A 15884-nucleotide genomic window follows, 5' to 3' on the forward strand; every position below is an offset into this window, starting at 1 on the left:
GATCCCGTGGCATTGAACAATATAATAATAATAATAATAATAATAATAATAATAATAATAATAATGTGTAAGGTCCTCTCAGAATATTCCATTGTGCGACCCTACGTGCAGACCCGACCCTGGCTAAGGGATTTATGCGGGCCGCCACATTCGTTACAACACCGTGTACACGCCTCATTCGATCCGGTGCACGGACACGTGCTACGAGTGCAAAATATATCCGTGAGCTTCGCTCGCGACTCGTCGTGTTTCGATTCCGTTTCCGAATCAACACGTGACGGTCAAACCGTGCAGCGTGATGTGAACAGAGAGAGAGAGAGAGAGAGAGAGGGATGTTAAGAAAATCGAACCGTAAGTGCTCACTGATTATAATATATCCGTGTACACGTTTACGTATATATTAAACGAGCGCGTAAAATATGTGTAGTGTAAAGGGTCAGCGGTGGCCGTGAGAGAGAGAGAGAGCGGTTAGTAAATCAATGGAAGCGACGAAGCGCGCGCGAGATGTACGTATAATAAGGCTCGTGGAATGGCTACGGCGGTGGCGGATAAGAAATATATCGTAGCAGTATAACGTATATAAATAACAAGAGTAAGATGGAGAAATGGTGGTGTGACGGAAGAAGAGAAATATATATATATATATATATAGAGAGAGAGAGAAACTCGGTATACTGTACGTGTGTACGCAGCAGCCGGTTCGGAGAGAGAGATGCGTCGGTGGGAGAAGAACGAAACTCACACAGAATCGCCGTCCGATCTCTTATATTATTATTACACACAAACGCATTCTACGTGCATGTACGTATATATGCGCCGCGTATAGTGGTCGTCGTAGTCGTCAGCAGCAGTTGAATGCCAACAAGACCAGTAATATACAAGGGGGAAATGACTGGATAGATGTATACAGCAGAAGAGAGAGAAAAAGAAATACGTACGCACACAAACGACTTTATATAATAAATAACAACTGAATCTGGTTCCGGGCACAATCGTGGGGATTTATACTATTTACATATAATAACGTACAAGGCGCACGTGAACGATACACACACACACACACGAAACACACATGCGCGCGCACACTGACACACTCTTATCTTGTCCTGCTCGCAACGCTGTCATCGTCGTCGTCGTCGTCCTTCGAGTTCAGGACTCGCACATCTCCGTATAATATACACATTTATCGTATGTACGGACAATGTGTCTACTACTATTACATAAATGTATAAAGAAATATGTTATACGTGCACGTACACGTAGTGTGTTTAAGGGATGGGTAGAATACGGTTTGTTGACCATTTGCAACTGTTAAGAAGTCGAAATCATAAATCTTGAGGTTTACATTATTTTTTTTTGTTTGGGCCGTTTATTGAGAAATATCTAGCGCTACCGTTTTGCATCAACTTGGATGGATTAATAATGCAATTTACATTCAAAGCGACTTTTTAAAATAGCGCCCGAATCTAAATGAATAGCAACACTAAAAGAATACTGCTACTCTACGGTGTGAAATCGTAACTTTTCTAAAAATTAAAATAAATCGTGTTATAAAACGTAGATTTATTTATAAATGTATACAAATATAAATAATTTCAGTAAAGTAAAAACGAAAAATCCAATCGTTTGATATTCGCGTGGCGTCCTAACACACTCTCTTGTCTGGATATAGCCTTTTGTGATAGTGAATAACTAATTATAATAATTGTAAATGATGATCGGTTCATTCGTCTTCCTGTGCCACCGGTATACAATACAAACAACCCGTGCGCAGCACATAAAGTCGTCACCGCCGTGCATAATTTTACTGCTTAAACTATCTATGCCCGATTAAAAATATATTTACGGTAAAAACATTATTTCGTTTGTACACGTTCTTGATGTACAATAAAGTATGTATGCATAACGCGTGCATTACGATGTCGTCATAATATATTATGTTATTATACGTTCCTCAAACGAAACTGGTTTTCGCGCGTAATTAAATATCATTTACCGCACCGCGACCGCGCAGCCGCCGCCGCGGTCGCCGACTGTAATTCACGAAAACGCTAAATAATATACATTTCGGCTTGGCGGACCGGAGAATCGGAATGTATATTTTACTGAAAATAATGACTTCATTTATTACGCATCGTGTCATGCGTAGTTGATTGTATTAAAACGTCCAGCCGAGTGTGTGTATCTTACCTATTGAGACAGACACACATTTTCCGTGCGCATTGCCGTCTGTTAAATACGGTCTATAAACGTGAGCGCGAGACAATACTCGAGTTGATTTGAATGTTTCAATCACACGTTCGGAAGAAATGAGAGAAAGACAACGAGAGATAGATAGATAGAGAGAGAGAGAGAGAGAGAGAGAGAGAGAGAGTTAGGAGCGGAAAAAGAGAAATAAGAACACCAAACAAACACGAGAATTTACGCATGGTAGGTAGGTAATAATTAGTTTAGACGCATGTAAACTTGTTGAAATATTATGTAAATTATCACGTCGTACGTATGTATTACCGTCAATAGGCAATACAGCGTACGCTACGGAATATATATGTACAGTAATTTACATAGAAGTGTGCGTTTGTTACAACAGTGGCGGCGTTTGTCAAACACGAGAGTAGCAGTTCCGTCGGAGTCGGGGACACGGTGCGTCTTTTAAAATACCGGAGCGTTTACGATTCCGTTTCTTGCATTTAATAATAATACACCTCTAATAATAATAATATTATGTTTACTTCTGCCGTGACCGACCGGGTCGACGTCTCTCTACCTACCAAATAAAAGACCAACGGTGATTCAGTAATAATAATACGTGTATTTTTGTACGCACGGTGTATATCGCGTCGTCTACGTTCGTATAATTTATATATTTGTATGTGCTCGCGCGCGTAAGTACAATGTTCCCACTGTTCGCTCTTTTGTTCCTACCACAGCGACCAGTCCTGCGCTGACGACGACGTATTCGATCCGCTCTACAACAATGGACCGTATTATACGAAAACGTCCGATTACTGCACACGTTTATTTATGCGTGTTGTGTACGTGTAATTTAGTGTGCCACGAGACGTTAATTAAGACGTATCCGCTATCTGTGCGCACCGATATATACGTCGACTAAGCTCGATTTCTAATCAACTCACCTACCCGGGATCGCTTGTTGCCCACGCGCACCGTATCACTCGTAAATAGTTTCGCCGAACGTACGTCGGCGGTCTAAGAACATCCGAAAAGATTACGGCATTCGATCAAGGACGAAAGCGTAATTCGAAGTAAAAACAATCGTCTCGCAACACGGTCGAATAGTGCGTTGTCTGATTGATCGAGTGGAAACGATACGATAGGAATCCCTTTATCCCTCTCCCACACGTCGCACTCGTAGTACGTAATAAACAAATATATTGCGTATCGAGATTCGTAGTCGTATACGCGCCGCCGAAGAACTGATCCGTTCGGGACTACAACTGGTCAACGACGTGGAAACAAGACGTTTGCCGATATTGCGTTTTAATGTTAGTCGCCATTTTTCGAAACGCGTAAAAATGTACAAAGATCGACTTTTACGTTTTTACGAAAATTAAAGTTTTTAAAATGACTATATCTTTGGTTAAACTATTTACTGGTGAGTAAAACTGTTTCGGTTTATCGATCGTTCCGATCGTGTCGACGCATTCGAACGCGTTTCGCGCATTACGATTATTTATTTTCAAGGGAGATTCCCTTGTAAACTTCACCTTACCCCGTTTTCGCCGCCAGAAAACGTAATCCATCACGCAACGTAATTTCCGAGCACCATTATCCGCGTCATTTTTTTTTTTTTTTTTTTATTACGTACCGTTGCGCACAACAGTACAATGTTCGTGCGCACGCTTAATATCCCCACGGGTCGACGCCGTTATCCGTCCGCGAACTCACGTGAAACATGTACGTTTTGTGTTTACACGGACTCGCACACGTACGCACATCTATACACGCGTATACTGCACACGTAACTCCGTCGGACGTCTCATTGCGCGCACCGAGTGCACAAGTATAATAACTCATGTATTATATTACCATACGATGTCTCCGGAGTGACTTATGTGCTTCCATTATTCATCATCAACGTTCGTTTGCGCCACGTAGGAGTGAACAATCATCCCGTACCGGTGTACCCGAGCTCGGCGTTGACCCCGCGTTGTAAATCGCGAGCGCCCGGCGGAGTTGCGCGCGCGGGCGCGATTATTTTCGTCGTCGTCGTATCCTGCTCGCCGTTATTCGCCGGAGCAGGGAGGAGGAGGGGGGGGGAATAATATATATTTTATACCTTTGCGCTGCGGACCACGAGCGTTTTATTAAAACGTATTGTACGGCGAGCGGTGGTGGTGCGCGGCTCGCGTGCACTCGACCGCGCGGGTGATAAATTGCCCGACCAGTTGTAAATCATTGTAGTCGCGCCGCCGACTCTTTCTCCGTCCGCGTGTTATACGCGCGCGCGTACGTTATACGCGCACGCACGACGCGACAACAATAACGGCAACGATAACGATACACCGTTTAAATTGGATCGATTCGTCGTCGAGGCGATGTTTTTCTTGTCCGTACCCGTACGAACACTGTTATCGATACGTGTGTTTACCGTTTGCACGGGTGTTCGTAACGCGCAGGGTCTTCGATATCCAACGTTTCGGATAAGCCCATCTAGTGTGGACCGAGCGTCGTGCGGGTGACCTCGGATCGGACGAAAAACGCCGGTTCGGGTGTTTTCGGGCCGTGAAAACCCAGAGAAATGCCCAGTGAAAACAATTTATACCCGTCCGGCGACCCAGCGATATTGTGCGCCGGGCGGTGCCGCGATCGCGCGCGCGTGATGGAGGAGGTGGCCCGACGGCGCGCCACGAGGGGGGCGCGTCCACCGTGTGGTGGCAACACGGCCGCGTGTCGGGCCCGTCCCCTTTCCGCGGCCTTCATGAAGACATTACCTCTCCGCACGTCGCGTACGCATACGTACATGTATGTGAAAAAATACCTTTACAGCGCAGTACCTCCTAATCATCGAAAAATCGTGACTCTGACCACGCGGGTACCGGTACACGCACACGTATGGACGAAAAGGATGGCGAGATGGGGAGAGGGGGATAAAGGGCGTACGCACTTACAGTACGTGTTGGTCGCGGCGATCGTGCGGTAAGGACGACGAGGACGGAGATAGAACACTCGCGCGACCTGAGAACCAGAGCGTGGTGTAATTGCACCGCGGTGATTGCGTCGAAAAGAAAATGTGGACTTACACGGTACCGCGTAAAAGGATACGGTATGCGTGCGCGTGTGTGAAATAATGTAGAGACGAACGAGCATCATCGCCGGCGGGGGAGGGGTAGGAGAGAAAAGGAATAACGATATCACGTAAAGCGGTCGTTTCGCCGCTGCCGATCCTGTTTTCGATTGGTTCGTCCGTGTTGATAATTTCATTTCCTGCGCTCGTACACGTACACATCTCGTATTATTATATTGTACGGCGCAGTATCCAATAAATACCATTCTAGTTTACGTATATATATATATGTGTGCGTGTGTGTTTGTAAACGCATAATGTCCGTACAACAAGTCTATACGAATTCAGTTAGTAAGGAAGAGTGAGAGAGAGAGAGAGAGAGAGAAAGAGATGTACAACGTGAGCTACCTTCGTGACGTCACTAATACGCGTCGTCCGTCTCACTCCGTTCGCGTCTTGGTCGTCGCCGTACACCTGGGTGGTCCGTCGTAGCCGCGGTAACCGCGCGCACCGGCTTCAGTCGACGGTTCGGTTTTGTGTCGGGATGTGCGCGTCGTACTCGTCGTTCTTCCCGTCCCGGTCGTCGCCGTCGCGTTCCCACCGCACGGTATTTCGGTATCGGATCACGTAGTTCTCTCGCGGTGCACGAAGACAGCTCGCCCCGGAACCGTGTCGAAGATTTGCTACCCCGAAGCACTGAGGAGTTCGTCGTCGGCCGCCGCTGCTGCCATGCGCCGTCGGAAGGTTCGTATACGCGCGACCCAAAGGATCACCAAAGGATCCGCGACAAGGCACCGCGCCGCCCCGGCCCGACGACGAGTTCGCCGACAAGCGATTTTTCGTGACCGGTACACGGCGCTATCCCCGTATTGTCCGCTCCGTTGTTCTCGCTCTGCCTTCCGACTTATTCTTATCTTTAAAATCCACGTTCAGCGCGCCCGACACCTGTTGCGTTACCGGAGACACACGTGTTTCCGTTGGCCGCAAGCGCTTGTCCGTCAGGCACGCGAAGCAGCATTCGCAACGTCCCGTCGTACGGATCGCTGTCCTGTTCCTGTGACCGTGCGAGCAAGCACACCGCCTAGAAGGCAACGGTGTTCTCTCGAAACTAACCCAGTTATTGTTTGCTTTTCGTATGATGATGAAATTCTCGTCTTCGTCGATCCGAAACAAAAACGGCACGATAATATTTCCGCGCGCGCTCCGTGATCACCCGAATAATAATAGGTCTGGACGGATTCCAGCAACAATGGCGTTACTCTGTCACGATAATTTGCGTCACAATTAGTGTTTTCGTTGATTTTTACGTCATCGGGAAAAATGACTATAACTATCTTTTTTCGTTTCTCGCACTTTATTGATATTTCCACGAAACTTGGCAGCTGCCAACAAGAAAGTCACGTTCGAAAAAATAAATAAATAAATAAACGAATAAACTATTAAAATAGTTGTCATAAAAAATAAGAATAATAAAAGCGTAAGTGACCAATCAACGATATCGAAGCCCTATTATATATACATGTATATGTGTCACATTCGGCGTAATATGTCTAAAGATATTGTGCGTGCGTGCGTGGATGTGTGTTTAAAGGAGGAACATTCATAACATAAAATATGTTGTTGTTGAATGGTACACCTGATTTTTTTTTTTTATTGTCGAGTTCACACGGGGTATACACATTTTTATAAAGACTCGGCAAAAGGGAGTTCAAAAATATGTGGACGTCGAGAGAAAAAGAATGAAAAACTAAGAGGCCGAAAGAGAGAACAAGTCTCAATACACCAGCAGGATAGAAGAGGGGAACAAAAAAAAAAAAAAAGGACAGCAAGAATTCAAAATTCAACGTCCTGCTGTTTGATTCTAAGAAATTCACGGTCAGTCGCATTCCATCACTGGCATTATAATCGAAATGTGTGTTTATCTGTGATCTAACAAATTGAATGCACGCCTAAACCGATCATGCGTCCATCGTCCAGTACTGTATACATATAAATATATTTATTTATATTATGAATATACTTTTATATTATAATAAATATGTACGCGCTTGACGAAGAAACCGTAAACGATTTTTATTTTTTTCCAGATTTTGTTTGCGTTCTTGGTATTCGAACGCCCAATTTTCTTTTTCCCCCGTTGCATCCATTGAATTATTCAATATTATTCAATTTAACGCTATACAATCATATTAATTAACTTGTCTACATTATACGCTCGTCGTGGACGCGGTCATAAACGATATTTTATTATTAAATTGTACGCAGTGCGGGTGTTGCTTTAGCAGCAAATCAGTACGCAACGACGGGTGAGAAGATAAAGATGGCTGTGCTGCGAAAGAATAATAGAAAAAAAAATATATATAACACCTAGGGCTTATTTAATAACAATAAACAACGATTATCATTTTTATTATTATTATACGTCGTGTCTTTGAATAATGCAGTGTCGAGTCTTAGGTCCGTTGACCGTGCGCGCGAACTGGTCACGAACTCGGATTCATAATTGAAAGATTAAACCGGCCGTCCAGGCTCTGCGTGAATTAAGCGATTATCATTTAAATTTAATTTTCGCAACGTAATAATATTATAATAACAACGGGTGGGAAAAAAATCGCTACACTAAAAAACTACCGATATCGAATTATATATTATTAAAACGCGCGGTGTCAGCGGATCTGATAAAATGACAAATTATCAAATTAACGCCATGCCACCATAAGACGGAAGCTACACTACGAAGTGTATGTCGTCCTTTATACTGTAATTAAAATGACAAAGTCGTCTCGAAGCTTAAGCGTGTGTAGTGCACACGAATACACACATACACACGCACTATATTATATTATTATAATTTATATATATATATATATATATATAAGTAGTTGGCAACGTGTTCAACTACTAGGAACAGGCGAGAAAATAAATAACATATTACGATGAAAAGGCTGTCCCGGAAATAGTTCACAGGATGCCAATTGTGTATATACGCTCGAGTTTGTGGGTACGTGTGCATGCATGTGTGCGTATTCTGGTATACTCTTCTATGGTACGCCGCCGACATCTGAAAATAGTGTCGTAAATCAACAGCTCACTGCCGTCGCGCACATGGCCAATCGTTAAAATAAGACTCTCTTTTCAAAAAGGACAACACTGTGACTTGTCCAGGAATTTTTACAGCGCCGCTAGTGCTTCTCTTCCCCCCAGGTTGTCAGCCGACATGATTCGTTTATCACCGAACACGTTTTTTGATATACAACAACTGTTGCTGCTGCCGCTGCTGCTCCGGTCTATCGGGCTTCTCGTTTTGATTTTTATTTATTTATTTATTTTTTTTTTTTTTGGCCAACTGCTCGAGTTATATGATCGCGTTACCCTCACAAGTTATCACCACAAGTGACATATTTACGAATTCTCATGCTCGTAAAAGCTTATTCTTTTTTTTTTTTTTTTGGATTAACAATGGGTACTGATGTAAAATTCGAAAAAATATCGTCAGAACGAATATTGAACCAACGAAGAAACGCGCAGACGTACCCGTACAGACGTAATACAACATCTCGACGGATAAAGTTGACGGTTGCCGTGGAGCGCAGTAATTGGTTATTATATTTTTAACGCGATATCAATCGACGAGCATACTTGCCGAAGCGTATCGATAAAACGGTCTCGGAACTACGGTATCGTGTACCCGCAGGAGGCAACTCTGAACAAATGTATTATTGCGAACGGAACGTTAATGTATGCGTACGGTTTGTGTGCACGCGGTAGGCACTTTACGCGTACGAGCATAACGCGTGATTTCGTTTGAAGACGCGCAAACGCGTTGCAGTAAAACCAATGCTTTCGTGTTGTTCAACGTTTATGGCATCGTTTGCATTAGTATCAGCGCTCTAAGGAACTCTTGTTGTTGTTTACCACCAGAAATTAATTACCGTTCCGTGTCTATAGCCGTAATCTCGACTTACGATCGTCCGGGCCTGGGATTCCTTATATTGTTCCGGAAACAATGCCGACAAACTTGCATCCTACAGCAGGCAGGCGCATGGTATACCCACGTTACGCGCACTCCGACCTTTTTGCCGTACTCGTCACGCACAACGTATGAACAAAATAAGTCGTTATCGAACACGACAAATAGCTGTGACAATTGGCGACGGTTAATTTTTTTTGGCACTCGTAACGACGACTCGGCTCTCGGTCCAATGCGCGAAAACTCGGTGGAAACGCGTGCGTTTCGGACAAATTGTGCATTGGCTCTTGGCTCCGGGATCGAAAATAATAACGTTTTTTAGTGTCTCCGCGCGGATCCTCCGAACACTCCTCGTCGACGCGCTATTTTAAATTTTTAAATAACCGCAGCCGTCGTGCTCCTCTTCCCGACGAACGCCCATGTAGCGTTAGGTATCATGTTTTATGGGGCCTGCGAGGTTTATGGCTTTATTTCGTGAGCTGTTTATTCTCAACGGAAGTCGGACGGCGTTCCGTAACCGGCCCCCGCGCCAATAGTTTTACAAATACGAGATTCTAACAATTATCCGTGTAATGTATTTATAGCCATATGTGTTTCGCTTGTTTACAGCTTGGTCGGCAGTTGCGGTGTCGGAGGATCAGGTGACTTGGTGTCGCGGAGGGGGGCGGGTGGCGTCCTGCCGCCGCACCATCCGCACCCCCATCCCGCCGATTTCCCTCACCCGCTTCGCTTCAACTGTATGGATATCTGTTCGTCGTTCACGACAGTCGGTTCCCTGAGTAAGTGTACACACGTGACGATAAACAATAACCATGCGTGCGTAACCACAGGTTTGTACGGTTAACCGTCGGACAGCCGTGTACAGTGCTGTACGACGACCGTCAGGCACGGCACTAGAATTTTTTTCCAGAGGGGGGGGGCACAGTGAGTAGAATATTTTTTTTACACGGGGTAAACGAATACTTAGGTTATTCAAATAAAATATGAATATTTTCGTATCGCGTATATCATAACTATTATTATTTTTGTAACGTACGAACAAATGGTAATAAATCGTAAGTTAATATATACAATTCGGAGTCTATCTGAAAACTTAAAACCCATATCTTCGAAAATACGAAAGTATTTACATAAATTATTACATATATTTTTTTGATGTAGCTCTTTTAAAAATAATATTTAATGACTTTACTAAAGCATACATATTTTTCAGTGAAGGGGGGCTGGAAAGGGAGCTAAATGGTTTTTGAGAGGATAGAGTCCCCCCTCCTTCTTGGCAACTGTGTGAAAAACGTACGTATTATTATGGTGTCCAGCGTCGTTTGTCGATCGGTTGATATTTACGAGCTGTCGTCATTTTTACGCCGTCCCAATGTTGAACTTGTTCACATTTAATATATTGTCCAATTCTCCTAAAAAATTGTACACATCGTTTCCATAAGTATTCAAACTAATTTAGGTTGTTTAATGAACAAATGTTCAAAGTTAACTTTTAAGGACCCTCTTGATATTTATACGTCACTGGAAATCGAACGCGAAACGATAACGTTATCAAATACCCAATAGTGATATGTCCTGCACTAGCAGGATACTGTTGCTCCGCGGGCGAACACCACCCGAGTCGCACGTCCATTGTTGGCCAATAACGCCACGTAGTCCGTACAAACCTGCGCGCACGAGAACTACTGCTGTCCCGCGCACTAATCGTCCAGGAAACTTTTAGGTTCGGGGCTATGTAGTCCGTTAGCGCAGAGCTTCTCGCGCCAAGGGAAGAAACGGGCACTGTCCGTGTCACCGTCCCCGGACCTGGAACTCCATGGCCGCATCCGGTCCTCACCGAGCGCCCTTTACTCGGCCGCCGCGGCGTACGGGGCTTCGTGTTCAAGGAGCTCCAGCACGTCCGGCTCGTACGGCCATCTGAACCCGTTGGCTTTCACCATGCAACACCACCCGTCCGTCATATCGCCGCAGGTCCAGCAGCTGCTGCGGTCCGCCAGCGGTCTGCACTTGCCCTGGCACAACGCCGCCTCGATGCCGTCCGCAGCCCATCATGCGTCGTACAACATGCACATGTTGCCCGTGCACCCGCAGGACACCTCGCAGGCAAGTCGCTTTTATCGCCTGCGCACCGCGAACCGAATATTAAATCCTTACCGCGCGTTTACGTTCACAGATGTTGGCTAACGATATGTGCAAACCAAAACACGAACGGTCCAAATCGAAGTCGGGATCGAGTTCTAAGAAGACGTCCCAGAAGCTGTGCGAGGACTCCAAACAGAACTCGCCCGAATCGATCAGCGATCTCAAGGGTGAACCGGATTTCATCGAGACCAACTGTCACTGGAAACACTGCACTTTAGAATTCCAGACCCAAGCTATGCTCGTACAAGTACGATATTTTCTGATCTAATTTTGACCTTACATACGTGAGCACGCGTTTGTAAACACACACACACATCGATTACATTTTTATTAATATATATATATATATACGCTCGAAGCGATTTAATTACCTGTGTCGTCATCATCAAAACACTAATACGCTTATATTATTCCCATTGTGATGACTATGAATTAAATTATTATACTCTTTTATTTCACAGCATATAGTTAATGATCACATTCAGGCGAATAAAAAGTCATTTGTATGCCAGTGGCAGGATTGTTCTAGAGACGAGAAGCCGTTCAAAGCTCAGTACATGCTTGTGGTTCACATGCGGAGACATACTGGGGAGAAACCTCACAAATGCACGGTAATTTATTTATTTTTTTGGCGTTGTGTCCCATGATCATATAGTTTGAACTTGTATGCGTTCGTGTTTTACCGAGTTAATTGCTCTGTTACCAAACTATTGATCTTACTGTTAAGGCTTTGTAATGTAAATATAAACAATAACTAAACGAAACTAATTTCGAGAAAATATTTTAATCACATAAAAAATGAATTAATAATTATTTGTACAACGTTATAGTTTGAAAATTGCACCAAAGCTTATTCAAGGCTGGAAAACCTAAAAACTCATCTCAGATCTCATACTGGCGAAAAGCCATACACATGTGAACATCCTGGTTGCAGTAAGGCCTTTAGCAATGCTTCGGATAGAGCAAAACATCAAAATCGTACTCATTCTAGTGAGGTAGTTATAACTTTAAATTATTTATTTTACGCGGAAATGTTTAATGCGCTCAAAAAACAATATGAATTACTTAAAATATCACCGCGTATTTTATTAATGAATTATAACTATTAAGTTTGCAAGGGATAATAAATAGTATTTTTCATAGCACATGCAAATAATATTTTACTTTTCATAATTAAATATATTAACAATAATATAATATGTATCTAATGTATCGCTTGATTTGTGTTTGCAATCAGTTGGGAAAAATTTAATAGGTGAGAAAAGGTTATGAGATATCGTTCACTAGAATATTATTAACATACATATTGTTATTATTTTGTTTATCAGAAACCGTATGTATGCAAAGCTCCGGGTTGTACGAAACGTTACACAGATCCCAGTTCCTTGCGTAAACACGTCAAGACAGTTCACGGAGCGGATTTTTACGCTCACAAACGACACAAAGGAAATGGCGATAACAGCCGCGGAGGAGGAAGTAGTGGCGGTGGCGGAGGAAGTGGTGGAGGTACAGGTGCCGATGATGCCTCGCCGTACAGAAGCGATGAAATGCCGATGAGTGCCAAAACCGTTAGTGTGTCTAGTCCGAGCATAAAATCCGAAGTACGTATTCCAAAAATAAATCGAATTTCATAGCGCTTATATTTGATTTATTTATAATCCATACTCGACTTCCGTAGGAAACTAATTCTCCGGGTCAGCAACCCAGTCCCATGAGCGTACCGTATACCAATAGGATGTTTCACGACGAGCCGATTAGTGACAGCAATCATAGTGCAGACGCTTTGGATGATAATTGGATGGAAGACGGACAAGAAGCCGATGTGAGTCTATTTCGCTGTGCCCATTCGACAATGGGCTTTGATTGTTTTTCATCAGCGCCGATATTAATCCAATGCGTTTTCACACAGTTGTTTGATCTCATCCCAATGCAGTCCGACGTCGGTAGTATGGTGACTTCGGCACCGATGGTTCGAAGAATGCGTCGATTCGTGCCTCATGCCGGATTGAAGCATGCAGCCAGTGAACTGTCGCCAATGCCAGACTTAAGTCCTGGCCACGGCGGTAGTTCTGGTATACAAGAATTGAACAAGCGACTGACCGACATGAAAATGGTGTCCAATCAAGAAACTATACGGAGAGAAAGTACCTTTAGTAATTACTGGAGCATGAAGTCTGACCACAGTCGCAGGAACAGCCAAGTAAGTTGGCCGGCTCTGATAAGGATTTGTCTGAACAGCAAATGCGTATAATGAAAAATTACTTTTCGCAGGTACCTTCCGAGCATCATAGACTAAGTAATGCCTCGTCCCTGTACGATCCAATATCCGTGGATTACTCACCTAGTCAAGCGAACACAGCTATGGGACCTGATATCGACGTAATTATATTCACATATTACACACTCGTATTGTTGAAAGTTGTCGAAATCGATCACACGTTTTAAACGAAATGTTTTATCGTTTCCCAGGCGTTTTCCGAGAGCGGAGAGTGCGGTAGACAGATGCCGGAAAGCGCTAAAATGTCTAGACCACAAGACCACCGAGCGGGAGGCGTGCACCATCCGAACTCGAATATCAACCTCGACGAGGTGGGCGAAGGCGAATCGTTGGAAAGCAAAATGGTGTTGCCGGACGATTTCGACGACGTCATCAAGGACATGGTAAGTTTGGAAATCTCTCGGCTCGTTGCTCGACGAGACCGTGCCGTTTCGCTAACGGTTTTGTCTTCCGGTCCGCAGATAAGCGAGAAGATCGACAGTTACGATCTGGGCGCGTTCGACGCGGAGAAAACCATCAACGAACTGACCGAGTCCGCCTTGGAGCACATTCCCACGTTGACGTCGCCGATCATGGCCGATCACGCGATCGCCGCCGGCCTGGCCAGTCCTCAGGTGCTGGTGACGCCTCCGCCCGCGGTCGCGGTGCCTCCACCGGCGCCGCCGCCCGGCGACGACAGGCCCAAGGCGGTGACCAACCACCGGAACATGCGCAGCAACAGTTTGCCGGTCAACTGGCAAGGGCACGAGCACCAGGCGCAGGACGTGCCGCGGTCCGCGTACCACGGTCAGTTCCAAAACCAAAGATCGTACCAGGCGAACGCGGCCGCGATGCAACAACTCGTCAACAACAACAACAACAACAGCAACAGCAACAACTTGAACTGCACGGCCGCCGTGCAGCAGAGGCACAACGGCGGACGGTACTCGTACTCGTCGCACCAAGATTTCGTCAACTACAACAACTACGCGAACTTCCGACCGAACGACTACCAGACGAAGAACAGTGGCCAACAGCAGTACGTCGCGGCCAACGGCAATCAGTTCCACGGCAGCGGTTACTACGGCAACCACGATCACCAAACGTACCAGAGGTGCCAGAGGACCGGCAACAACAACAACAACAACAACAACAACAATAACAACAACAACAACAACAACAATGAAGACGGTGGCGGGCAGACGGCGGCTGCGGCGGTGGTGGCGGCGCACGGCATGGCGTACAACAATTACTACGGGTGCAGCAACCAGCAGTGCGGCCAGCACCAGCAGCAGCAGCAGCAACAGCAACAGCAGCAGCACGGCTACTACAACGGCTATCAGGGCAGCAGCAACAAGTTCGGTGGGTACACGAGGCCGTCCAACGCACCGATGCACCACCACCACCACCACCATCACCACCAGCAGGACCACCACCAGCAACAGTACTATGTGGACCTGGACAGGAAACAGGAGGGCGAAGCGGCGGTGGCGACGGGTCCAATGGAGGACAATTCGTTCCGGTCTCCCCAAGGGCCGCACGCGTTTGACGGCAGCAACAACATGGTGCTTAAAGACATGTCCACCTCGTTGAGTTCGTTGTACGACGAGAACACGTTTTTCCAAATGTCCACCACTGTGTTCTCCGAATCGTAGCGCTACTGTCCGTCACTTTAGGATAAAAGCGAAAAAAAAAAATTTAAAAAAAAATACAAACTATAGTTACCACTCGGTTTCAGTGCGTTGAACAAGTGCCCTCCACCGACCCCTCACGTTGACGCGTCGATCATATTGTAATTTTGTATTTGTATTTATATTTGTAATTTTTTTTCTTTTGTTTTTTTTTTTTTTTACTGGTCATTAATAATAAATCATCATTGAACTGGATTTTATAAGAGTATATTTTTCCACGAGAAATACAATTATTTTTTATTGTTTTGAATACTATTTCTATGTAAAAATAAAATAATCAATGTAAATCCGTAGGATTCAATTTATGTATATTAAAAACGTGTTAAAATTCATAATTTTATTTATTCACATATAAGTCTGTATTTAACTTAATATTTTTGTTATAAATGTGATCTTCATTTTAAGACTTATTTATTTATTTATTTTTTTTTTTTTTTTTGTTAAAATGAAATCATAACTTTCTGTATGCTTGATTAAGATAGTGTAATTTTTTTAATTAAAAAATGTTATATTTAATACTATGTTAAGTGTTATAACTGAATCTCAGAGACTCGATAGATACAAAAAATTGTTAGT

General features: G+C 44.4%; 1 protein-coding gene across 1 annotated transcript; it reads left to right on the forward strand.

The window, feature by feature from the left end:
* Window positions 1-9827: 9827 nt before the first annotated feature.
* On the forward strand, window positions 9828-15326 carry LOC112690467 (transcriptional activator cubitus interruptus-like; the record flags this gene model as incomplete). Its single annotated transcript, XM_025564483.1, is given in 11 exon segments — window positions 9828-9997; window positions 10942-11321; window positions 11392-11607; window positions 11822-11971; window positions 12191-12355; window positions 12689-12961; window positions 13039-13182; window positions 13270-13560; window positions 13632-13739; window positions 13830-14021; window positions 14100-15326. Coding segments are annotated over 11 exon segments (3262 nt in total), but the record flags the coding sequence as incomplete, so codon positions are not given.
* Between the last annotated feature and the right edge of the window lie 558 nt (window positions 15327-15884).

Source organism: Sipha flava, unplaced genomic scaffold (assembly GCF_003268045.1).
Source record: "Sipha flava isolate LNK unplaced genomic scaffold, YSA_version1 50605_pilon_pilon, whole genome shotgun sequence".
Lineage (NCBI taxonomy): Eukaryota > Metazoa > Arthropoda > Insecta > Hemiptera > Aphididae > Sipha > Sipha flava.